Source organism: Drosophila navojoa, chromosome X (genome assembly GCF_054131105.1).
Source record: "Drosophila navojoa isolate 15081-1374.11 chromosome X, UAZ_NAV_1.0, whole genome shotgun sequence".
Taxonomy (NCBI): Eukaryota; Metazoa; Arthropoda; class Insecta; order Diptera; family Drosophilidae; genus Drosophila; species Drosophila navojoa.
In genome coordinates this window covers 25,675,598-25,702,021 of record NC_142895.1, presented here as the reverse complement: position 1 = coordinate 25,702,021, position 26,424 = coordinate 25,675,598, and the positions used below count along the sequence as shown (strand labels likewise).

General features: G+C 44.4%; 4 protein-coding genes and 1 long non-coding RNA gene across 6 annotated transcripts; 3 read left to right on the top strand and 2 right to left on the bottom strand.

Moving 5' to 3' along the window:
• The first annotated feature begins 1,813 nt into the window (after nucleotides 1-1,813).
• On the top strand, nucleotides 1,814-3,903 carry LOC108656023 (pH-sensitive chloride channel 2). Its single transcript, XM_018107903.3, has 3 exons — nucleotides 1,814-2,483; nucleotides 2,551-3,057; nucleotides 3,118-3,903. Exons 1-3 carry the CDS (start codon nucleotides 2,057-2,059, stop codon nucleotides 3,798-3,800), a joined length of 1,617 nt encoding a protein of 538 aa, XP_017963392.1. The 5' UTR covers nucleotides 1,814-2,056; the 3' UTR covers nucleotides 3,801-3,903.
• Nucleotides 3,904-4,090: 187 nt separating this feature from the next.
• LOC108656024 (uncharacterized) lies at nucleotides 4,091-10,484 on the top strand. 2 transcript variants are annotated; one of them, XM_018107905.3, is made up of 6 exons: nucleotides 4,091-4,681; nucleotides 6,172-6,543; nucleotides 7,865-7,997; nucleotides 8,567-8,751; nucleotides 8,820-9,399; nucleotides 9,573-10,484. In XM_018107905.3, the coding sequence occupies exons 1-6, from the start codon at nucleotides 4,643-4,645 to the stop codon at nucleotides 9,842-9,844; spliced, it is 1,581 nt and encodes a 526-aa protein (XP_017963394.1). In that variant the 5' UTR covers nucleotides 4,091-4,642; the 3' UTR covers nucleotides 9,845-10,484. The 2 variants fall into 2 exon arrangements, with proteins under 2 accessions (XP_017963394.1, XP_017963395.1); XM_018107906.3 differs by lacking the exons at nucleotides 4,091-4,681; nucleotides 6,172-6,543 and adding an exon at nucleotides 7,538-7,690.
• Nucleotides 5,786-6,195, bottom strand: LOC149090751 (uncharacterized). The gene is made up of 2 exons (XR_016197527.1): nucleotides 6,076-6,195; nucleotides 5,786-6,001 (listed from the first exon to the last, which is right to left on the bottom strand). It is a non-coding gene; the product is annotated as an uncharacterized LOC149090751 (long non-coding RNA).
• A 1,278-nt stretch (nucleotides 10,485-11,762) lies between the features above and the next one.
• Rtel1 (Regulator of telomere elongation helicase 1) lies at nucleotides 11,763-17,138 on the bottom strand. The gene is made up of 7 exons (XM_030385049.2): nucleotides 15,912-17,138; nucleotides 15,313-15,857; nucleotides 13,197-13,860; nucleotides 12,979-13,136; nucleotides 12,780-12,912; nucleotides 12,436-12,711; nucleotides 11,763-12,370 (listed from the first exon to the last, which is right to left on the bottom strand). Exons 1-7 carry the CDS (start codon nucleotides 16,965-16,967, stop codon nucleotides 12,149-12,151), a joined length of 3,054 nt encoding a protein of 1,017 aa, XP_030240909.1. The 5' UTR covers nucleotides 16,968-17,138; the 3' UTR covers nucleotides 11,763-12,148.
• A 4,153-nt stretch (nucleotides 17,139-21,291) lies between these two features.
• On the top strand, nucleotides 21,292-26,333 carry IntS6 (integrator complex subunit 6). Its single transcript, XM_089264910.1, has one exon. It carries the CDS (start codon nucleotides 21,365-21,367, stop codon nucleotides 25,634-25,636), a length of 4,272 nt encoding a protein of 1,423 aa, XP_089121036.1. The 5' UTR covers nucleotides 21,292-21,364; the 3' UTR covers nucleotides 25,637-26,333.
• The last annotated feature ends 91 nt before the right edge of the window (nucleotides 26,334-26,424 follow it).

The window sequence follows — 26,424 nt, the reverse complement described above, 5'->3', positions numbered from 1 at the left end:
AAAAAGGAAGACTGTGGAAAAAAAAAATGTAACAAATAATCGACTTGTTTGATTTACGAGCAAACTCGCAAATTGGGGGCGGTGGCAGATCGCATCATTGCGGCATAATCGCAATCAAAATAAGTAGCTGACTGCTGGCTATATCCAGCCCCAGCCCCAATCCTCTGCACAGCCCCAATCCCAAGCCCAGCCTCCAGCATTAAGGGAAATTGAAATTCAACCTAATTGCGGAAAATTTACAACGCAACTTAACAGCTGACAGATTTCGGCTTTCGCTTGGGGTTTTTGTTTGCATCAGTGACAGTGGGAGGGGGAGGGAGTGGGGGGGGGGTGAGTGGAAGTGGAGGCTGTCTTTGTGAAAGGTTTTTTTTTTCTTCGTAATAAACAAAAGGGGCATATTGGCTCGTTGAGCCAGGTTACATATGCTCATAAATATGTAATAAACTATTGTTCTCCATATTTTTGTAGAGTCCATCTAAAGAACAAGCTGTAAGGAATAGATGAAGGAGTCTTACAAATATTTGGGAAAAGAAAGAAGACAATGCTCATTCAAAGGACAGATTGCCTTAAAGAGCAATATGGCTCAAGAAGCAGCATATGATAGAGTAATGATAGTAAAGTCGAGTCCCGATAATCCAATTCAAGCTATCGAGAATTGCCGAGAACAAATCTTGTTTCGAGGGAATAGAATTATCTTCGACTTATCGCAATTATCGCAATTTTTACAAGAACAAGACTATGTGTATTCAAAAAACAGAAAATAATAGCCAATATGCCCTGAACAATAGTTAAATACAGAGTATTTGCAAGTCACGTGACAGTATATAGAAAATATTGCTTATAAGGAAAGGAAGAAAGTTCAAACCAATACTCCCTAAACAACAGTAAGGAACAGGGTATCTGTTAGTCATGTAACAGACAGTCGAGAGTCTTAAGTAGGAACAATTAAATCTTATATACATGTAACTAAAAGACAGAAAAACCCTGATTTTTAGCTTTCATTTTAACTATGCATTACTCCTTAAGCAGCAGTAAAAAAAAAAACAGGGTATCTGCTATTCAAATGACTCGTGCTACTAATGTGAACGAGCATCAGACAGTCGATTGCGCCCGACTGCAACACTCTAACTTTATTTTTACGATTTTTTTTTTCTGCTTCTTTAGGGATGGGGGAGGGTATTCATAAATCTTGGCAGACGCTCATAATTCATGCAGCACTCGACGATTGGCAGGCCCGATGGGCGGAGGGATTTGTTTGGGGTTTGGGCACTTTCTTGGCAATAAGCTCAACTTGCTTTCTTACCAATGACAACGCGCAGCAGCCAATGACAAGCAGAGTGAAAAAGAAAACCAACCAACAGTTGGGGGTGGGGCCTTAAGGGTTAGGGCATTTCATGAAGTGGGTGGGGGTGAGACGGTGAGAGAGATAGAGCTTAGTTGAGCAAACAATGCACAAAAAAACATTTCTTCGCTCTGGCCATATTTCTTCCGACGGCTGACAAGTTGTAAAGTGCATGATGACAGCTTAAGCACGATACCAACAATTAATAGATTCTTTATTTATGGCGGATTTTCTTGCAATCGTTTTTGAATTGTTATATAAATAGCAGATCAATTTCATCAAAGGTATTTGCATACATATCAGGACCATATCAGGATCATGATATACTATTTATAGTTTGATAAGCATTACATTATATTTGAAAACGACAAAAATAATACAAATAAAATAAGATGGAAATAAATTCAAAATTGTTTACGCGCCCTCAAGATAAATCTGAGAAACGCCATCTATTGACGCGCCTGCCTCTGGCACCATCTATTGAATATCTACACTCGGCAGCGCCATCTAGCGAGCATTTGCACACAGTTCTGTTTTTACACTACAGCTGTAACTACCAACATTATCGGCGCAGCGTTTGCTAGCTATCGATAAGCTTTGGCGGAATTTTCTGCAAATCAAAGAGCTATTCGCACCACTAGTGTTAACCGTTATTGAGGCTACTTTTTGCCAACTCATTTTATTCCAAATTGTTGTATTCAGCGGATTGTCGTCATGTATTTGTCACTTATTATTTCCATATTGTTCAACTGTATGCGCCTGGCTCTAGGCGCCATCGACGACGATTGCCCATCGCTGGCAAATGGCGACAACTTGTCGCAGACGCAGTTGCTCGATCGCCTTACACATGGCTGTCGCTATGATCGCCTGGAGCGTCCCGTTACTTACACCGAGGATGGGGCACGTCTGCCCGTGGATGTGTACATGCGCGCCTATATCTATTTTGTACAGAATCTGGAGGCACACGATTTGCAGTTCAAAATATTTGCCCTGTTGCAAATGCGCTACTTGGATCCCCGACTGAATTTCCGCCACGTGGCACCCAAGCGCTTGCAGCCCATTTTGGGGGAGCAGCAATTGCGCGACAACATCTGGCTGCCACACATATTTCTGGCCAACGAGCGTGATTCCAGTATATTGGGCAAGTCATTCAATCTATGTTCTAATAATTGTTTCTAGGATAATGAATTTCTACACAATTGTAACAGGCACCAAGGAAAAGGATATATTGACATCCATATCGCCGGATGGAACTGTCATTGTCTCGTCGCGCATCAAGGCCACACTCTATTGCTGGCTAAATCTCAAGAAATTTCCATTCGATGAGCAGCACTGCTCCACAGTCCTGGAAAGCTGGATGTACAACACATCAGAGTTGGTGCTGCATTGGGAACAAAGGCGGCCCATTACATACGACCCAGCATTGCACTTAACCGAATTTCTTCTGCAGCGCTCCTGGTCCAATGAAACGGTAATTAATGCAGACTTGAGCGACTTGCGTCACGGTGCCTTTGCCGGCAATTATAGCTCGCTAAGCTTCACGGTTCACCTGACGCGCGTGGTGGGCTTCTACTTGATGGACTACTTTTTGCCCTCCATGCTGATTGTGGCCATCTCGTGGGTATCTTTCTGGCTGCAAGCGGATCAGGCGCCCCCTCGCATTACTCTGGGCACCAGTACTATGTTGACATTCATAACACTGGCCTCGGCTCAAGGTGACGTAATTTTATAATTTGATAATTTTTAATTGCTTAAACTCTTACGTTGGCATACAGGCAAAACCCTGCCAAAGGTTAGCTATATAAAGGTGTCGGAGGTTTGGTTTCTGGGCTGCACGATCTTCATATTCGGGAGCATGCTGGAATTTGCTTTTGTGAATACCATTTGGCGTCGCAAACGCAACGTGCCCGTTCGAAAGCTCAATAGCCGTCATATTCTTAAGTCGACGCTCTCGCCGCATCTGCTGCGTCGGCGCAGCCATGCCCGGTCGCGATCCTTTTCGGGTATTTTGCGGCAAATGGAGAACAGCTCGCTGGGTGGCAATCAGCCGTTCAATAACTATTTAACTGTCAACTTGCCAATCACGACTATAACAGAAGGGCAAGTGATGAGCCAGAATTCAGATCGCAAGCGCAAGGGTAGTCTCGATATGCTCAGCACTGGTACCACTAATCGCAAGCTGGACGTAAACTTTGTTGAAAGTGCTTTAGGTGCTGCTGCTTCGACGGCTACTGCGTCGGTTTCCAATGCAGTCAGCATGGATCTGCCCGATTTTAGCAGCAATAACAATTTGTTGGGCGAAGAGTTTAGCCATGAGGAACAGATTGCATCTACTGGTTGGACAACGCTTACACCACAAGAAATAGCCATATGGATTGATAATCGAGCTCGTTTTATGTTTCCTTTAGCATTTTTAGCATTTAATGTGTTCTTTTGGTCGTTCGTTTATTGCATTTAAAGTTATGTGTCGTTATTTCTATTTAAACCAAATTGTATGTTTGTTAGTGGTTTTTATTTCTATATTCGTTTGATTAAATTTTAATTGTTTCAAATTCAAATAACCCGCTTTAATTGTACAACACTTGAATCCAGTGTTGGCTAACTAGAAATGTCTTTTTATTCGTTCTGTGAACAGAGATGACAGCTTGTTTGTCTATAGCGTGGCGCGGTGTGTTAAAGCAGTGCAGCTATAGTGTCGACTGGCTTCATTTTTTTCTCAAGACAAGCGTACACACACAGCTAAACAATAACATCGGGGCCCCAAAAACGCTCGTTCGCTCGCGACCGACGACGACGGACGAAAAACCTTCGTCGTGTGAATGGTAAATGAAAAAAAAAGAAAAAAAGTAAAGTGCAATTTTAACCCTACGCCAAAATAAAAAGGAGAAAAAAACTGCATAGAAATTAAGCAACAAAAACATCGCAAGCGAGTGCAAGTGGCAAACATAAACAACAGCAAGAGCAAGAACTAAACAAACGCAGATCGTTGTCTCTGTGTGCGTGCACTAACGTGTGTGTGCGTGTGTGTGTGTGTGTGTGTTACACTGTGTTGTTATTGCATTGGTTAAAAAAAGAACACAAGGCAATTAAAGCTTTTCGGATGCGTGTAAATGCTAACCGGTAAAGTTAGCCGATCTCACTCCCCTTGCCGCTACATGCGCTTCGCCAAACAAAAACAACAGAAACAGCAGCAGCAGACGCCGCATCAGCAGCAGAAGAAACAATAACAATACCGCAAGGCGCAGCGAGCACGTTGTCCTGCCTCTGCCCCTGCCCCTGCCGCCAAACTGGAGCAGAGCCATGGACACCATTTGTAGGCTGTGTTTTCAGACAGCAACGGTAAGTGCAAGAAAGAGTTCAAAGCGTAACTAATAAATTCACACATACACATACACATGCACATGCACAGGCATACGTATGCATGTGTGTATATTTAGTTAGCGGGCGCAACAAGCAACGCACTTTTTACGTGTGTTGTATTTTGTTATTTCTATTGATTTTTTGTCTCTTTTTGTTTTGTGCAGTAGGGGGGGACACGATAAAAATTGAATTTGTGCGCGGATTTTGCACTAGTACTGCCACTGCCGCTGCCGCTTCATTTTGTTGCTGTTTGCGCTGGTGCTGCTTCTGCTGCACCGTAGTCGGCAATTGGGTGGGGGTTGAAAAGCGCGCGCAGAACACGGCGCGACCCTAAAGGCAAAAGTTTGGCTCGCGCACACGCATACACACACTCACATGCCTAAATGTATCTATGCATGTACATATATACAGCGTATGTGTGCGTGTGCTTTGTTGCCTCCCTGCCTGCTCTGCCCTCAACTATTGCGGTCGTTTATTTTTAGCCAACTCAGCCAAAGTTGCTCAAGCCGCCAACTTGAAAATAAAATAAAAATTAAATAAAACAAATATAAAAAAATTGTACGTATATAAATATACATATATCTGTACATATGTATGTATATTGAAAAAATATATATATGTACATATATTTTTACATTTCGTTTGTGCGCTGCTTTTCATTCGACTCCTTTTCAACAAGAGCACAAAACGAAATAATATGAAATAAAACAAAATGACAAAATTCCGCCAAGATTACAGCGGCGTACGCTGCAAGGGGTAAAGTTCGTCGTTCAGGTGCAGAAGACCGTCCTCATCACAAACAAAGACCAGCTTTAAGTTGCTGCACAAAGCAATGCGCATATGCGCACACTTACACAGAAATACACCATACACATACATACAAATTGATGATCGGTAGCAACAACTGTTGCTGTAAGCGTAGCTTTCTGACGTCACGTTGGTGATACCCCGTGCAACGACGCCACTGTGTCGTTCACAGCAAAACAAAACAAAAACGAAAGAATAACAACGCTGTAGTCGGAAAAAAAAAACATGAAATGAAAACAACAAACCAACGCTGTCGTCAGTGTATGTATGTGTGTATGTATGTATGTATGTGTTGTTATTATTGTTTGGTGCTGGCATTTCTGGGCGCACGTGTGTGTGTATATAATATATACATATATATAAATACATACATGTATGTAATAGTATGTGTGCGTGTATTTTATATATGTATATGTATATACATCTGAGTGCGAGAGCTCCTTGGTTGTTATTATTAGGAGATGACGATGTAGGGGGAGCAGTGGAGTCTGCCTCAAAAAAAAAAAAAAAAACAAGCTTTATTATGTACATACATATCATATTTTTTTTTAGATTTTTTTTACCACACACTTTCTTTTTTGCTTTTTAAACGTCACGCCAATTGGAGTCTCATTTCTAATAATCTCTTCTTTTATTTCTGTTTCTCTTTGCTCTAATTACAGTTATTCCAAGTGCCCGGCTATAGCATACCCACGTGCGTGCGTTGCTCAGAACAGTTGACAAACAATTCGAACTTCCATCAAGCGGTGCGAGTGCAGGACGGCGCAGCCGCTTCTGTAGCGGCCGCTGCGGTAGCCGCTGCTGCTGCCGCATCAACAGTAGCTAGCGAGAGCGACACGGTGGCGGCACAGCTGACAAACGGCAGCGCTGTAGCTGCTGTGCTGCAGTTGCAGCAGCAGCAACAGCAACAACAGCAGCAACAGCAGCAGCAGCAACAACAACAACAGCAACAACAGCAGCAACAACAACAACAACAACAATTGCAATCATCAAGTTCTTCCGAGAATCTACAATCGCAGGACGATTCTGAAGATGTAAGTTTAAACAGATGAGCGAGAGTGAGTGAAAGAGAGAGCGCGCGCTAATAGAATTGCACTGTGGTAACAGTGTTGAATAACGGCACAAGCACGCACGCACACTTACTCAGAAAATAACTGCAATATTCCTGGCGTTGCACTTGTCCATTGCTGTCTTGTTATTGTTTTTTTTTTTTCTTTTCTTTTCTTTCCCTACACTGCATATTACACTGGCAGTGAATACACTTGTACACATCCATGTATGTAAAGAGAAATATATATGTATATATATAAATGTATATATATAAATGTATATATATGTATATATATGTATATATTTACGTAAATATATACATATGTACATTCATAGTTCGTTTCCTTCTTCTTTTGCTTGCTTGCTTCTTTATGCTTGTGCCTTTGCCTTTCTTTTTCACACCGCTGCAATGAGAATATTGGCAACAGCAGCAACAACATCAACAGAAAATGCCCTACATATTTTCTGTATGCGTATTCGGGCGTAACAAGTGGTAATAGACGACATTGGGCAGGAGACCTATTGTCTGAACATTATTATTAATTGTGTATTATTTAATTTGTATAAACATATATTCGTAGAAATGCATTATTGTAGTTTTTAATAGATTGTATTCTAATCAGCTGATTACGATATTTGGTTAGTATTCAAGAACTAGCTGCTTGAATGCAGGGTATGCGCACTTCGTTATCACCAACTCTTGTCCGTTTTCGTTTTTTTTTTTCTTTTTGTGTTGCCTTTATTTTTATTTTGTTTTGTTTTTTTTTTTTCTTTTTATTTTTTTTTTATTTTCATTAATATCTGCGCTGTTTGCTTGCCTTTTTCTTGCTTTGCTTTTCACGACGGCAGCGGCAGCAGCAGCAACAACAACGACAGCAACGTCAGAAGCAACTGCGACGCCGACGTCGACTGCACGACGTTTTTGTGCGCTGTGTAAAGCGAAAAAAATTCATTTTCAGTTGACGCTTTTGTGTGGGTGTGCGTGGCACGCAAAAAAAAAGAAAAAAAGAAACAGCAATACACAATTTAGAAAAAATTAATACATTTGCAATAAACAAATACTTCACAAGTCGCAAGTAATTTGCGCATAGGACTTAATTCGCTGCCATTTTGACCGACAGCTTGTTGAGCGTAAGTTAGTTCAGCCTCTCTGGGTGTATATGTATATGCGTGTGTGTAGTTGTGTGCGTGTGTGTCCCTGTGCGTGAGTGAGTGTGACACTTGCAATTAGCAGAGCTTCAAAGCTCTCAACACCAAATTCAACACTAACTGTCTCGCTTCCGCTCTCGCTCTCATTTGACGCAGGTGGATCTGATATTCAACGAGGAGGGCTCATGCCCGCTGTGCAACAAAACCTTCTCGCGTAAGTCCTCGCTCATGACGCACATACGCAATCATTCGGCTGAGCGCAAATTTGTGTGCAGCTACTGCCACAAAGGTGAGTACAACAACAATAATAACAACAGCCCAGTTCATCTGTTCAAGCCGAGCGCAAAGCTTTATTCAAGTCAAAACATACTGTGATCATTCAATATTGAAGCCGAATTGTTCAGAGAACTATGTACATAAATATGTATACATACATGCATATGTGGTATAAAATGTGTATATATATACAGACATACATATTTTATTTACAATTTTTGTTTTAAATTTAAAACTGTGCCGATAAGATTATTTACACACATACATTTGTTGTTGTTCTTTTTTTAAATAAATAAATAAATAAAATGTTCTAAGCCTTAAAATAAGTTCTAACTTAATTAAAAGTGGGGAATCGGGGTAAAATTCATTTTTTTTTTTTTAATTCTAATTTTAGTGTTATATATAGTATACATATTATATTAAATTCTTGATATAACTACTATCAGACTGAGCAAATTCCATATGATTAGAACGAGCATTCACTGTATGTTGGATGTCTGATATTGATTGAAGAACAGCTATGTATAATCTCTGCATCTTCTCTCTTTCTCTCGCTCTCTCTGTCACTCTCAATCTCTGTAGGCTTCACGCAAGCCGCAAATTTGCGCAATCATGAACGCATACACACAAATGATCGGCCGTATCAGTGCGTGGACTGCGGCAAGACCTTCACTCAAATCACAAATCTTAATAATCATCGACGCCTCCACACCGGGGAGCGTCCCTTTGTGTGCAACGAGCCCGAGTGTGGACGCAGCTTTGCGCAGGTGAGTAGCCCAGCTCATCTATAATGTATAGTCACTAATCTATTTGCTTTGGCTGTGTACCCTGGCAGGTGACCAATCTGAACAATCACATGAAGTCGCATCACAAAGTGCAGCAGTACTGCTGCAACGTGTGCAGCAAGAAGTTCACGCAGGTCACCTCACTGAACCAGCATCTGCAGGCGCACGCCGGCGTCACCGGCTACTATTGTCCACGGTGTCCGGAGAAGAACTTCAAGCTGCAGTCGCAGCTGCATACGCACATGAAGACGCATGGCCTGGCCTTTCCCTATGAGTGCAGCAAGTGCGATGAGAAATTTCTGCAGCAATCGCATCTGGATCAGCATCTGAAGATGCACGACGAGTTCAAGTTCAAATGCGATATATGCCCCAGCAGCTTTAACCAGGAGTCGTTGCTCAAGAAGCATGTGCAACGCCATGTGGAGGGTCGCTACCTGAACTGCCCGGTGGCCAATTGTGCCGAATCCTTTGCGGTGCGCCAGCATCTATCGAAACACTTGCTCACCAATCATTCGCATCACGAGCTGCCGCCGCCGAAGCGCTCCAAGAAGACGATCACACTGCAGTCGCCCCAACAGCCGCTGGCGATGATCGGGCAGCCTCTGTCGCTGCAGCACACGACGGGGCAGCGTAAGTGCACTTAGCGTAGTAAATCAGACGACATTTAAATACCCTGTAAATGTGAGGCATGTGTGTTAACGTTTCCCATTGACTTTGTCAACATTAATTTAAATGAATTTATTTAGATATATTTAATGCATACTGAAATATTGATATTAAATTAATTTATTTTTGTTTTGCAGGTGGCAGACCGCCCAAAAACAAGAATAAGACCTCACTGGCAGCCACGGCCATTAAAATAGAGATCAATGAGCCGTTGCATAGCCAGCACATCATCAGCAGTGCCAGCGGCCTTTCCATACACCAGCAGATCAATCAGCATATGCAACAGCAGCAGCAGCAGCAGCAACAGCAGCAGCAACAGCAACAACAACAGCAGCAGCAACAGCAGCAGCAGCACCTTCATCTGCCCATGGGTCAGGCGGTCAAGGCGCGCTTTATACCCACTAAATAGAAGTTAGTTAGACGCGGCGTGCGTGAGCGAGATAAAGATAGAAAAAAGAAAGCGAATGAGTGAGAGTGAGAGATAGAAGAAGAGAAAGAGAAAGAAATACAGATGTAGCTAGCTACTCAGTCGCGTTTTCGATCGATCTGGCGTGGCTCCACGCCCTCCCCTGCCCCTTATCCTAACCCCCGCGCAACTCTAGCAATAGTTAAAATACAAAAAATAATAAGACTAGTTTTCAACAATATGCATCACATATCCTTCAAGCACGTACATAGCCAAACATACATATTTACACGCAAACATGCGATACATAAACCATATGCAAATTATGTTAGCCGATAACCGATACTGATAGGGAAAAACAAAACCCGATAACCGAGTAAATTAATTGCACAAGTGATGGCACCCCCCGCACACACAGACGCCATCTGGCGGCGGCGGCGCGCATCGGCTGAGGCTGCTGGTTCGGTTTAGTCGGCTCCTCGCGCATGACGTGACGGACGCCGCAGCTCTTGCGCCTATTGCGGCTGTCAGCTGGACGCCTGCGCCTAGCGCCCGTTCCGTCACTTAAACAAAACCAAAACCAAATATTTAAAACAAGAATCAAAGCAATATTTAAACAGTTTTTAGCAAAGAAGACAGACTAGTACATTTATACATAAATCATCCGGCAGCAGAGATAATTGGGCAGCACCAGACGAGCGGAGACGTAACGTATCGTCGCACGCATCGTCACGTCACATAATGTAACGTAACGTAACGTTAAGCAACAACAAATGTAACTTAAATCGAATTAAAATCTAATAATTAAGTGTAAAGTAACAAGCAAAGCAAAACAAAGTAAAAGTGCATAAACAAATTCAAATTGAAAAAAAAAAACGCAAAAAAATAATATATATATTAAAAAAAAAAAAAAAAAAAAAAACAAGAACGAAAAATACTTACAATTACAAGTAATTACATATAAATAAATCCATTTAATTTGATATGTATTTTAAGCAATTAGTTTAAGTGTTTTTATTTTTTTTTTTTTTTTTTAATAAAACTTAATGAAAGTATGATAAGTTAGCCAAGTGTTTGTCTCTATACGCAAAGGAAGATTTATGTGAATGATTTTGTTTAGTATTGGGAACTTCAACTTTGAAGCAAAAGCGCTGCAGTCAGGCATTGCCGACTGCAAAATACCCATTCAAAGTCCAGCTGTAGGAAATACAGTTATTTAAGTGTAGATCTTATTGAACTTCAGCTGTCGGCGCGAATATCTGCATATTTCACATTTCCAGTCTATATTTTTTCGACTACAATGGACTCTAAGGTAAAATATGAATCTTACTTGAAACTTTCCAATTCCAGGGATTCAAGCATATATGTTCAAAATTTCAAGTCATCATCTTTAATAGCAGCGATTTGGTTGAAGGTCATAAGGACAGGCGGAGAGACAACAAGACGTGCAATGGACAAAGCCAATATACTCTGATGAATGAGTAGAAAAAATAAATTTTTGAATTAGTAAGCGCTTTGGACACTCGAAGGTATTATTCCTTATTTTCCAAGCTGCTGCAATTATTTTCTTACTTTGTCACCTAATATTTATATTAGAATTGTTTAGTCTTGATTCCTTTAAGGTTTTTCTTTTATTTGTGGCTTTTATATATTTAAATTTTTAAAATTTTGAATGTATATTCTTTTATATTTCACTCGTAAAATATTTTTTCTTTAATAATAATCTTATCTTATTTTTTTTTTTTTTTCATTTTTGTTTTTACAAAATTTTGTTTCTTAGAAACTCAGCCATAGAAATTTTTTTTTTTCTGTTCAGCTTTGCGATATTTTGTTTAAGCATTTGCAGACGTTATTTAGAAAATTCGGAAGAAGGTCTTATGTATGGGATTTTATGTATATGTAAAAAAAAAAAACGTTCGAGTATCTACTAGTAGAAGTTTCTTTGTATTAATTATTTGATTATATACAAAAAGATCGACGCACAAGATTTCACAATTGTCAGTCGCAATAAAATTAGAAATGCACAGAAAAAACAAATGTTCATCGAGTTTGCTTTTCGATATTTGAACAGAATTTGATAATCGTAATTCTTCTATAACATATTTGAGAGCGTTTCTCGATCTCTTATTTCAATATGTATTTAGTATATAGCTAAATTCTAGTTAAGGCCTGCTTTATGCCACAAACTAGACACATTCTCTCCGAATGGCGCATTTACAAGTTTGTTTTTATTTTTAAATATAATAGAATCTATGCAAATTATGTATACAAGCAAGACAGTCAGATAGGAAGGTACAAGAGCAAGGACTAGCTGGCCTGCAGGCTGGCCAAGCGTATATCGAACTCCTCCTTGTGCTCGTTCTTCAGATAGCGACGCATGCCGTAGAGCAGGTATCGCAGCTTGGGTGCGCCCAGCACATCCAGGAGCAGCACCATTAGCACCTCGAAACAATTATCGCCGCCAGTCTTGTAAGCCAGCAACGCCTTGCCGAAACTGCGAAACTTATCGCTGTCCACGACGCTGCGCACCTGCAAAGAGAAGGCAAAGAGTTGAAATCAATCTCTCTAGAGATTAGCAAATTGCGAGGACAGACCTCACGCAGAAAATCTGCGCGTGATTCAGGCGCTTCCTTAAGCGGAGACACAGCCGGCTTTGCAGAGCAACATCTACTGTCGCTGCCGCTGCTGCTGCTGATGTTGGCGTAGCTGTAGCTGTAGCTGTTGCTGGTGCCTGGTTCCGTCTTGACCACATCAGTGCTGCTGATCAGCTTGTAGCGCTTCTTGCCACTGGTCAACGTTTCGTTGGCTGTCGGTGAGCTGCGCTCGCGCTTGTGTATCTTAACTAGGTCGGTGTTATTGAAGTCGATGCTCTGTGTAGGTGAAGCAAAGTTGACGTTAGAGAGCGTACAATTAGGGTTTGTCGTAGGGCATCATCTACCGTCACATTGGAGTTGAGCCGACTCATGAAGTCCATGGCATTGGGCGCTGATTGGCTCTGATTGCTGCAACCAGCTGCATTGACATAATCCGCTGGCGTCCAGCTCTTGATGGAGTTGGCCATTTCCGCTTTGCTGCAAGCAACAACACGAACAACAGCAATTAAGATAGATCCGTAAGGCTCATTATTCAAGACTTACGCTGCCAGCTCGCTGGCCAGCTGGAATCTGTTGGCTCCAGAGCCGGGCTCACGCTTGATTTGGGTATTGCTGTTGTAGCTGGGCGCCAGCGTCGGCTGCTCCTCCTTGCACACGGTCTGCAGTGGCTGCTCAACGACGCGCTCGTCGGGCTGTGCCATCTGTGGGAGGCAAAATGACATTTGTTAGCATATGGATCGAGAGATCTGGTTAGCTCTAACCGTTTGCTCGGCATGCTTGAAGAATTGGCGCAACTCGCGCACAATGGGCCCGAATGGCGACGATTGCGGGCGCGCGCCCAGGTGGCCACGTATCCACTTGGACAGCTGTTGCACCTGCGAGGCATCCTGGAAGCGCGCATCACACAGCAGAATCGCACCATAGTCGTGACGATGGCGAATGACACGCCCAATCGCCTGATTGACGGCACGCGTCGCATCCAGATTATACCACTCCTGACCGCTGAGCAGCTGGTTCTCCTTGGTGCGGTTGGTTTCCAGATAGCGACGCTTCAATATCACCTTCGGATCCTTCAGGGGCGGAAAGGGCAGCCCGGTTATGATCACAGCCCGGCCATTGCGATCGGCAAAGTCCAAGCCCTCGGACACCTTGCCCCGACAGACGGCCATGAAGCAGGCGCCCTTCGAGTCGCGTATCGCCTGATAGAACTCCTCCATGGTGCTGGTAAACTGATCCTTGCCGCGCGGCTCCAAGAATATCGGCTTGCGACTGGACAAGTCCGCCCACAAGCCGCTCGCCTGCCAAGCGTCCACGCACTGATTCAGCATGGGATACGATGGAAAGAACACCAATAGCCCATCCGGCACGATTCGCGATACATTCAGAATCGTCTGGCCCAGCGAGCTGATGTACTTTGGATTGTCGCTGTGAATAAGTGGATGACAATATCTGTTAATGACTGCTCATTATCATGCTGATCAATATACACACATATACATATATATACAGATTGCATTTGTATTGGCATACGACGAGCTCGTTTAGCTTCTATTACTGTTGCTTATCTTATCTCACAGCTGGTATCTAATGTCGCTAACATGGTGCAAGATATTTTGAGTATACTTTCTTTGGACAAACCGATAATCCTACATCTATATACTATCAGCACAATTAATAGGAGAATAAGACTAGACGAAGTCTTTCTCGAATCAACAGTTCTATAATGATATCTACATATGTATATAGCTGATCTATTAGTTTCCGATAAGTGGAATATATGGAAACTGTAGTTAATTAGAATCGTGTTTTCCCCCTTGCTATTTTCATCTTAGCTTTATTCTTTATACCAACTCTTCTAGGCTAAACAAAATTGGTTTCGTATTAATGGAAGATATTCGATATATGTAAGAGCATTTTCCTTTACCAAATGCATCAACTCTTTAAATATATGAACTTAAATCAAGGCATCTGTTGGCTTTTCTTTGCAAGTTACTTTCGACATTTGTGATAGGGAAGTATAACTAGAGATGTTGAAGCTGCTGCGTAAAGCTAACCCAAAACATGCCACGAGACTTTTTCAATAGTTTCGTTAATGCTAACAAAAAAGCCATTTAATGGCACAATATAGCTACACATAAAATCCCGCCAGCCGCTATTTCACAATTGTTCCAATCTCCGTTTGTAAAACGTCAGAGAGCTGAGGTGAAAGTAGACAAAAATTGACAAAAGCTGTGGGCCTCAAACATGCTACACTAAGATATTGTCAATATTTATGATAATGCTAAAATATAAAACATCCAATGACTGATTGAAAATAACTCCAAATCCAGCTAGATGCTATTTCACAACTGTTCTAGACAAAGCTATCGTTTTAGCTTATTTTCAGCCAGATTTGGCTTATGCCCAAGTGGGGTAGCGGGAAAAAAATGGAAATTCTGATTAGCGGAAATTCTATCTAATGCGTGTTCCTCTATATGCATATTTTACATGAAGCCTGCATTAATCTCAGCTAGCTTGGCCGCTTTTATAGCTAGATCCAGCTATTAGTGCTAAGGAAAAATGCCAGCACTCTTTCTAAATTGCCTGAGCTGAGAGGGGAAAGTAGAAAAATTAAGAATTACCTATTAGCCAATCATTAGCTAATCACGAACCAACTAGCTCTTTTAATTAGCACCACAGCCCATTACTTCATTGGCCTAGGCTAATTGAAGCCCAAGGCTTTGTGGTTCAGAAGCGTGCAAGACTCGAGCTTCATTAGCCAGCAGTTGCAACCAATTGAGAATTACAAGCAGAACTTGTGGCTTTGCGTTATGCAACATTTTCTTTGATTCAGTTTATCAGCAGCAATTAGTGTTCAGGCTAATTTCGTATAATTACCGATTCTTATAGTTGGATATTAGCTGCTCACGATCTGGGCCAGTGCCAATGATCTTCACATAGACCTGCGACTGATCCACTATGTGCGGATTCTCCAGATGCTGGGCCACCGGTATGGCCAGCTCGGCAATGAGGGGCTTCAGCGGCGCCAATGTGCCGCTGGTTAGGATGACGCTGCGCACTTGGGTATTGAGCAGCTGCTCCATGCCGAAACCGGGATTGAAGCACCAGAAATTGATAATCTTTGCCGTCTTGGAGACAGTGGTGGCCGCATTGTTGCCCTTGCCCAGCCAGCCGGTTTGCTTGCTGTTGCTGCCACCCGCTGGCTTCGTCTGTTTGGTTTCCTCGATTTGGACATGGACCTTGAAGCTGCGATGCACCTTGGCCATGATGTCCTCCTTGTTGGCAAACACGACGTTCAGCAGATCGCTGAGCACCATGAAGCTGCCTCCCTTGCGCAGCATCGAGTGCTGCGAGGCGACCATGAGGTACTGCACCAGCTTGTCCAGCAGGGCGACAATTGTGGCGCAGTTGCCATAGGTGAACTGCAAAGGGAATCGGCCATGAGGACTGGCTTCTCTTGTACCAGACTAACTTACATTTGCCTTGCCGAGCAGCTCGTAGATGTGGGCAGCTGGATAGGTGGTGCCCTCGACTTGGTTCTCGACGACGACGCCATCGATGGCCTTCTCCAGCTCCAGCAGCATCTCCTTGAGCAGCGTCAGATCGTCCAGGGTGAAGTCTTTGGGCTCCTCGGGCCCGCCCGAGTCCTGTGAGTCGGCGCTGGTGAAGATTTTCATAATGTGCGTTACATCCTCAATGGCCATGGCCACGTCGGAGGAGCGTATCTGCACCGAAGCGGACTCCTCGCAGATCTTCTCAATGTTATGTGCCTCATCAAGGATCACGATTGTATTGCTTAGCTCAATCTTGTTGGCCTTGCGGGCTTTCGGGTCCAGCAGGTAATTGTAGGGCATGAATGTGATGTCTGCGCTGCTGACCAGCTCCTTGGAGGCATAATACGGGCACATTTTCAATCGCTGTCCTACCTTAACCAGATCTTCGATGTCCATGATGCTGGGTCCGCGAAAGTCGGGATGATCCTTCTTGGACTCGACGCGCAGCTGGAACGAGCACGTCTTTGCGTGCACCTTCAGCTTGCACATGTTCACCTTGTTCGAATTGCCCTGCTCCTTCATCACGTCCGGATGTATGCAGAGCTGATCTCGCGAGCCCAGCACCACGGATCGCATGCTGGCATAGGCGGTGCGCTTCAGCTCCCGCATCGCCTGGGTCAGCTGGGAATGGGTGCGCGAGGCATAAATAACCTTGGGCACACCCCAGTTATTGGTCTTGCCCATGGTCAAGGCCAAGTCGGACATGGCCCCGGTTGCAGAGCCTCCTGTTGCTTGCCTCTGCTGCTGCTCCATTTGCAGCTTTTGCATGTTTAGCTGGTGCTCGGACTGCCGGGTACGTATCCAGGCGAGCGAGGAACATAGCAAACTTAACGTTTTACCTGTGCCGGTCGGCGACTCCAAAACGCCGTTGGTGCCATCGCGGAGGCACATTATTACCTTCTCCATAAAGGCGCGTTGCACCTCGTACGGCTCGAAGGGGAAATGCACCGGTATCCCGGCAATAATATTCTCTGGCATTGCACTTAAATCTATTTCGCGAACACACACAATTGTTTATTCCCGGTGTTTACAATGGTTATCGTCTGTCGAGTTCGCGCGCCAACACAAAAATAACACATGATGTGCGCAACAACGACCCTGTTTGATGTTCGATTAAATTTTACTGGATTGCCGCCTGCGCTGAATGTGTTACACAAAAATGTAATCTCACATTGATGAACACAGTTTGTGGGTCTATTGTCCACTTGAGTTTCATTCTAAAAATACATATTTTCAATAAAAATTCATTTTAGCAGCTGACTACGCATTTTAGCGACATCCGAAAAATTACAAAAATAACAACTCAAACCAACTCTGTGACGTTCTGATAAGAAACAACTCTGCCTATCTATTAATCGATTTATCGATATTTATGAAAAATAACAACAATCGCAGCGGCTCAGTTAGTTTTTTACTTTTGAACTGAAAGGTTGGTCGGCCAGCGGCGCCAAAGTAGAGGAAACAGATGCAATAGCAATAGAAAAGTCAGAGGCGACAACTCGGAACGCAGCGAGAGTGACGGCCTCAGTGTGTGTGAAACAAACTTACCCGCCTGCTGAGATACTACAAGTAAACATACAAATTGCTATATACATACATACATGCCACCACTGGTCGTCGTATCGTGGTCGTGTCGTATCGTCGGCTCGACTGTCGGTCGGTCGTTTGCGCCATCGTCACCGTCGACCCCGCCGTCGTCATCACGGTCGACTGTCAGTCAGTCGGTCGGCGAGTGGATTGGTTGGTTGGTTGGATGTTGGGTTGGCTCGCCTACTCGGGTGGCGGGGGCAGCTGCTTGGATGAGCGAGCGCCAAAAGAGAAGAGCAGTGAGCGTGAGAGCGTGCGTGTAAAAGTTGTTTGTGTGCTACGGGCTATGCACCTTAATACAGCCGCACACACACATATATTGCTCTCATAGATGTGTGTGCCCTCCTAACTGTGTGTGAGTGCGTGGCTATGGTCGTTGATGTGAGCGCGCGCGGTGGAGGTGGTGATAAATTTTTGTTGGCACAAAGTAAAATATAACTGAAAAAAAAATTCGCTCTAAACAACACTACGCGTTACTCCCCTCCATCATCGTTCGTTTGAGTGAAGATATAGCAACAGTAACTGAATATTCCTGATTAGAAAATACTACGACCATTTGCTAAGATTATTGCCAGCTACTTGTAACTAATCGGCTGTTCAGTTAAACCGACCTGTTAAAGTAGAATTAGTAAACAGCTAAACTTATGTTTCACCACTCGACTCTCACCAACGATGAAGACGATGATGATGCTGCGTGTGTGTGTGACCGCTTGAGAGAGGAAGAGATTGTGTTTCGCGCAGAGCGGCTGTGACGTTGCCGAACGCAGCCGTAATTATTGTTCTTCAAGTGCTATTAACGCGATCCAGCAAATACACCTACAATCAGCTTGAAATCATAGACACGATAACACTTAAATGTTTGGCGCGGTCTCTACATTATCGGATGCAACATTGAATTGCATGTATCGTCGATCGATAGACGATAAACGCATTAGGTAGCCCCATTGCCACATGCAAATTAGTTCTCGTTCGGGCTCATATTACATTTAAAATTAAGGTCACTCTAATCATGTTGATTGTCATATTATGAGCGACTCTCCACTTCCCTCTTCTCCCACACGCAGATACACCCACACAGACACACTCCGAATTACACTTTATTAGTGATCCTTTGTGGCAAGGTCATTGCTCATATCAATGTGTTGCTAATGTTATTACTATTACTGTGTGTTACGCTTCAATTCAATCACTTGGCAATATGATTTAAAGCAGTTCAGTCGGAGCAGTATGTTGGGCTGCGTCGTGCCATTCAGAAAGAAAGAAAAAAAAGCAGGAGTACGTTCAACCCCCCTTCCTGCCCGCTTTCTTGTGCTACCTTGCTGTTATAGCAGCGTTGCCACCAGAAGCAAAGGTTATGTTATCGTTTACTTGGCAGGATGCTTTTGGCTGGTGTTTGTAATTAATACTGCATTAAATAATTCGGCGTGACCCATTTGATTAATATATCCACGTGCTTGCCTTTGGTTACTTACAGGCATCGGCTTACATAGTCTATTGTTCACTCTGTTTGATATCTGGCAACTCTGCTCTGCGCCACTGAGCGTGAATGTAGTACACGCATGTAATACGTTTGCATGTGTCTGTGAGCATGTTCGTGTGTGTGTGTGAATGAGTGCTCCTATTCAAATAGAAATTGAGTGCTTTGTACTCGAAACTCAGTCAATTAGTCGCCAGAAGGCGGCGGCAGCGATGACAACGTTAAATGCAGGCGCGTCGATAAGAAAAAATATTATTTTTTAACCGCGCGTCAGTTTACATTCCTCTGAAATTCATTGTACAATGACCTGGTCTGAAATCGTATCCAAGCAAAGGGGGAGGTAATTTTCTATTGTTCTAATATTTTCTTGTATCAAGTGCGGAACTTTTAGATAATATCCGAATATTTTTCGTCTTTGCCTTTGGCCAGTTGTTGCTGCCAATTAGAGATGCGTGCGTGACTGTGATGTGAGACGATCGTTAAAGGCGATAGTGATACAAAATATCTGCACACGTGTTTACAACGCGATCTGAAAATCATTATATCTTTGTGTTTGTGATTATGGCTCTGCCATGCTACATATATATTTATATATACAAGTTTGAAAGTACGTTGTGTATTGAGAAAGAAGGCCGTGATAATACAATACAATTCCTGATATGGGTGTAAATTCTGAAAGCAATATGAGCGTTCATAGGTACAGAAATGTTAGACAATACAAAATATAATACCATACTTATATAAAATTATATGTATGCATGTGTAGGTGTAAATAAATACGCACACGTACACTTATCACTGATCGTGAAACTCACGAGGAATTCATAAATGCTCACGCCCATCTCTAATACCAACAGAGCGAACACAGTCCCAACGCGATCTTATACTATCCAAGTGTAGATAGACTAAATAAATTACTTTTATAGAACAGTCAACATAACTGTCAGTGGGAGAGGCTCAGCGAAGTCGATTCGCCGTTTTGAAACTTTTAAAAAGTATAGAGATATATATTTATTTATATATATAAATATTATTTTTATTTTATTATATTCTTTAACGAATTTTAAGAAATGGGGATGCTCATGTAAAGCGGCAACTAAAGAGAGAGAGAGGGAGAGAAAAAGAGGGAAAAGATAAAAAAGAGAACAAGCGATCAAGTTTTAAAATCACAGTCAGAAACTCTTAAAGCGAAATTAGCACATTTACTGTCAAAATTGTGCGTATTTTTGCTTGCGAGTGTGTGCGTGTGTGTATGTGCTTCAGTTCCGTTTACCTAAGCATTATCACTGATTGCGAAGGTGATAGATGTATACATGTGTATATATATGCATATGCGTGTCTCTCTGTACCGTGCGCTCGTGTTTGAATGTGTGTGTGTGGATTACAAAACTAAGTTATAAACGAATCGGGTATCAATTGTTTATTATGATACTACAGAGCGTATGCGCAACATGCTAACTGTGATTGAATGATAGTTGTATTCCTTTCTCTTTCTTAACCTTTTTCGCCTGTCTTCCATTTCGTTGCAGAGCTTGTTGGTTATTTTCAAATACAAATGTCAGCTGTTTCAAGCAACATGTACTATAAAAGCGGAACAGTGAAACGCAGAAAAAGAGCAAATCGCTTAAGTCCAGGACAACAGGAGGAAGAAGCAAGCTGCTAGCAACCGCTACGAAGGAGCAGCAGCAATATTTTGAAGAGAGCTGTGCAAAAAAACTACAGCAACAACAACAAAAACACTTACACAAACACACACACATATACTCTAAAGTATCAACTGCTGCAGTTGAAACAAAAACAACGAGTCTAGGAGAAGACATATGCCACAGCCAGTAGTTGAAGAAGAAGAGCACGAAAAAGGAAAAGAAGAGGACTCTGGAGAACACACCCGCAACTACAATTACTCTCAGCTACACAGCATAGACATACATAGGCTCTCTCGCTCACTCGCTAACTCACTCACAAACTGAAGCTCAATTGCGCTCAAATTAGCTCACTAAAGCGCGCTAAAAAAAAAAAAAAAAAAAAAAAAAACGGTAAATGAAGTTTACATTTAATGCGTTTGCTAATCACAGCGCATTTGCGCGCGTGTATGTAGATATGTATGTATGTTGTGTGCTTTCGTGTGATTGCGTTTTCTTAAATTAAGCTATTTTGTATTTATTTATTTCTTTTTTTTTTTTTTTTTTTTAGCTTAATTATTTAGATTGTTCTTAATGTATTTTCAATTCGTTGTAGGTTTATCAGCAAAGTGTATTGCGCGTAACGGCACAGTAGTGGGTGTAAAGGTGAGCATTGGCAGTGGGCAGCCATGACAATCATACTCTTCCTGGTGGACACCTCGTCGTCCATGTGCCAGAAGGCGTATGTGAATGGTGTGCAAAAGACATATTTGGACATAGCCAAAGGGGCAGTCGAGACATTTCTGAAATATCGCCAACGCACACAGGATTGCCTAGGCGATCGGTATATGCTGCTCACGTTCGAGGAGCCGCCGGCAAATGTGAAAGCCGGCTGGAAGGAGAATCATGCGACATTCATGAACGAGCTGAAAAATCTCCAAAGTCACGGACTCACCTCAATGGGTGAATCGCTGCGCAACGCCTTCGATTTGCTCAACTTGAATCGGATGCAATCGGGCATCGACACCTACGGCCAGGGGCGTTGCCCCTTTTATCTGGAGCCATCGGTCATTATTGTGATCACTGACGGTGGACGGTACTCGTATCGCAACGGTGTCCACCAGGAGATCATATTGCCGCTCAGCAATCAAATACCCGGCACAAAATTCACGAAAGAGCCATTCCGCTGGGACCAGCGTCTCTTCTCGCTCGTACTGCGCATGCCGGGCAACAAGATCGACGAGCGAGTCGATGGGAAGGTGCCGCACGACGACTCGCCCATTGAGCGCATGTGCGAGGTAACCGGCGGTCGTTCTTACCGGGTGCGCAGCCATTACGTGCTCAATCAGTGCATCGAGAGCCTGGTGCAGAAGGTGCAGCCAGGTGTTGTGCTGCAATTCGAGCCCATGCTGCCCAAGGAGTCGAACGGCAGCAATGGCAATAGCAACAGCAGCACCAGCAGCGGCAACAACAACAGCAGCAACAGCAACAGCAGCAGCAGCAGCGGCAACAACAACAACAACAACAGCAACAGTGGCGGCTCGAACAGCAGCAGCTCCACAGGAACAACATCCACCTCAAATGAGCCCACGGCGGACATTGTGTTCCAGCCGATCAAGAAGATGATCTACGTGCAGAAGCACATCACACAGAAGACCTTCCCCATTGGCTATTGGCCACTGCCGGAGCCCTACTGGCCCGACTCGAAGGCAATCACCCTGCCCCCGCGCGACGCTCATCCCAAGCTGAAGATACTAACGCCCGCCGTGGATGAGCCACAGCTGGTGCGTAGCTTTCCCGTGGACAAGTACGAGATCGAGGGCTGCCCGTTGACGCTGCAGATACTCAACAAGCGGGAGATGAACAAGTGCTGGCAGGTGATCGTCACGAATGGCATGCACGGCTTCGAGCTGCCCTTCGGGTACCTGAAGGCCTCGCCGAACTTCAGCCAGGTGCACCTGTACGTGCTGGCGTACAACTATCCGGCGCTGCTGCCGCTCCTGCACGACCTCATCCACAAGTACAACATGAGTCCGCCGAACGATCTCATGTACAAGTTCAATTCCTATGTCCGATCCATACCGCCCTATTACTGCCCCTTTTTGCGCAAGGCCCTGGTCAACATCAATGTGCCGTATCAGCTGCTGCAGTTCCTGCTGCCGGAGAACGTGGACAACTATTTGTCGCCGACGATAGCGAACCAGCTGAAGCACATCAAGAACACGGCCAAACAGGATCAGGAGAATCTCTGCATGAAGGTCTACAAGCAGCTGAAGCAACCAAAGCCGCCCTATCGCCAAGTGGAAACGGCCAAATTGTGCACGGGCGCAGCTCTGCGCCGGGATCTGGTGCGGCATCCGCTGTTGCGGGATACGTTCGCCAAGCTCCACGCGGAGATCGAGCCCGTGGAGAACTATACGATTGTGGTGCCGCAGCTGACGCATCAGTCGTCCGCCAAGTCGTACCGCAATCCGTTCGACATACCCAGGCGGGATCTGGTGGATGAGATAGCGCGCATGCGCGAGACGTTCATGCGGCCCACCAGCATGGTGGCCAAGGACTCGGGCCACTGTCTGCCCATTGCCGAGATGGGCAATTACCAGGAGTATCTGAAGAACAAGGACAATCCGCTGCGGGAGATCGAGCCAACGAATGTGCGCCAGCACATGTTCGGCAATCCGTATAAGAAGGACAAGCACATGGTCATGGTGGACGAGGCCGATCTCAGCGATGTGGCGCCCATGAAGAGCGGCAACAATTCTAACGGCGGCAACGGCGCCAACTCGCCCTCGTCCAGCGGCAACTCCAGCGGCATGGGCCCAGTCGGTGGCGGCGGCATGTCCGGCTTAATGCTGGGCGGCGGCAATGGACTGGGCGGCCCCATGGGCCCCATCTCCAAGAAGCTGGAGAGCACGTCGCGTGGACGCAAACGCAAGGCGGGCCCATTGCCACGCGCCTTTGAGTTTCGGCGCATGTCCGTCGACTCGGTGCGCAGCGTCAGCTCTGGCCCCAGCTCGACAGCCGGCGGCTCGGCCAGCAGCGGCAGCGTGTCGGAGCTGGACCTCGATGAGGATAGCAACAGCAGCTACGGCTCCGAGGCGTCCAACAGCAGCAGCATCAACAGCAACAGCAACAGCAGCAACAACAGCAACAGCAGCAGCATCATCATGAACAGCAACAGCAGCGGCCTTAGCAGCAACAACATGAGCATTGCCAGTAACAACAGCGACTCCGGCATGTCTGTTGGCTCGCAAACGCCGGAGCGCATGAGCTTTGACTTTAGCGAGGAGGAAATCAGCGACCAGGAGACGCCGCTCAACGGCTACGTGCACAATTTTATCAATGGCATCAGCGATGAGGAGCGCGCCAACGAAGCGGACAATAATCCCAGCAGCAGCAGCAAAAGCAACAACAGTAACAACAACAGCAGCATCAGCAGCAACAGCAACAACAACAACAGCAGCAGCAGCGGCGTAATCGCTAGCAGCAACAGCACCAGCGTGATTGTTAGTCCCAGCAGCAACAGCAACATCCCAGTAGCTGCAGCAGCAGCAGCAGCAGCAGCTGTGCCAGATGCATTGGCGACAACAGCTAGCAATAGCAACAGTAACAGCATCGCAGCAATTGCAGCAACCAGCAATGGTGTGCCCGAGTTAAGCGTTAGCAGCAGCAGCAGCAGCATGAATCACAGCGGCAGCAGCAGCAGCATCAACAATGGCAGCAGCAACAGCCATCACAATGCCTGCAACAGCAGCAGCGGCGTCTTCTACTTGCCACTCAATGGCCTAACCATGCAGCATGCGGCCTATAGCAGCAATGTGGGCATGCACACGCCCATAGAAGGTCCGCTGTATATGCTGGAGAGCGGAACGGGAATGCATAAGGTTGGTGGGGGCGTGGCAACGATGCCACCACTGCTGCTGGTGCCCAATGGGTATCCGAGTCACCATGCAGCAATGTTGTCGCCGCCACCAGTGCCAGTGGCAGCAGCAGCAACAGCAGCGGCGGCGGCAACCGTGACGCCAGCAGCAACAACAACTACAGCAGCTGCAGCAGCAGCAGCAGCAACAACGGCCAACAGCAACTCGGCTACGGCAACAACATCAACGACGAATCCAACAACATACTTCAGTCATAACGATATCAATGATGCATCCGAGATCTCGCGCATATTGCAAACGTGCCACAATGGCAACAGCAGCAGCACGATCAACACCAGCAGCAACAACAGCAGCAGCAGCAACAGTAACAACAACAACAACAGCAACAGCAGCAGCAGCAATAGCAGCGGCAACAACAGCAGCAACGTTAGCAATAATCATATAGTAAATGGCTTTCGCATGGATCTGGATCCCATATCGTGGAATTGCTTTGATGCTCTGAAGCGCACGCCCGGCGGCAGCGGCAGCAGCAGCAGCACAACAACGCCCAGCTGGGGCAGCTGGGGTAGCGGCTTGACCAATAGTAACAACAACAACAGCAGCAACAACGGCAGCAATAGCAACAGCAGCAACAACAGCAATAGCAACAACAGCAATCATAATCGAGCCTACAACAACAACAGCCCCAAGCTGGAGCCCAAAGCATCACCGACACACGTCGCCAATAACAACAACAACAACAACAATAACGCCAGTGGCAGCAACAGTAATTCAATCAACGACAACGGCGACATCCGCAGCTCACCGGAACTGATCCTGAGCGAGGAACAGCGCGAAGCCGCACGCAAACATAATATCGATCTGCGAATGCAGGTCTTTCGTGATATACGACGACCCGGCCGGGACTATAGCCAGCTGTTGGAGCATTTGAATATGGTGAAGGGCGATCTGGAGATGAAATCCGATTTTATAGATATGTGCATCAGCGAATCGATGCGCTTCCGGCGACACCAAATGGTCAACAGCATACAGGAGTGGTGGGAGCGCAACCAGCAACAGCTTGAGATATCAAAGAGTTAACGTTGGCTGCTCTGGAACTGAGTGTGCGATATCAGCAGCAGCAGCAGCAGAAGCAGCAACAACAACAACTTGCAACAACATTTAATATGTCTGTGATGTCAACAACAAACAACACAAAAGCTAAAGCAGCCCTCAGCTGAGCATCAGTGTTAGGTGTTAGATGTAGAGCTATATATATATATATATATGCATGTATGTATGTATATATATATATATAGTGAATGGAAGATCTGTTCTAAAATCATACGAATTCATTGCATTCGCAGCAGTGCGCCTGGCCCAAACAAGAAATCTATGTATGTATGTATGTATATACAATAGTTATCTATATATGTATATATACATATGTATAATATTTGATATGTCAATTTTCACATTTCTAGTGAGACAACAAACAAACATACACATACACACAAACACACACAACACACACACATACACACAAATAATTGTATATAGCGAAATTGTCGTGAAAGTTTATCTGTGTCGTGGGGTTTATATTACTATATATATATATATGAAGTGTATTTTTTTCTGTTAGGGTTTGCATAGGGCTGTATTTATATAGTTTTTAAGCATAAAAAAAGAAAAACAAACAAACAGCTAATTTTAAGCATAAACCACTTTAGCTTTAGTTAAATTACGTGTAAAGTTAAATGAAAAGGAAGATAAAAACAAAAATATATATAAATATATAAATAAATATGTAGTATACAGCTAAAAATTAAAAACAATTTGTAGCTTACAGTTTATATACTTAGCTATTAGTCGATTTAGTCTAAAGCATA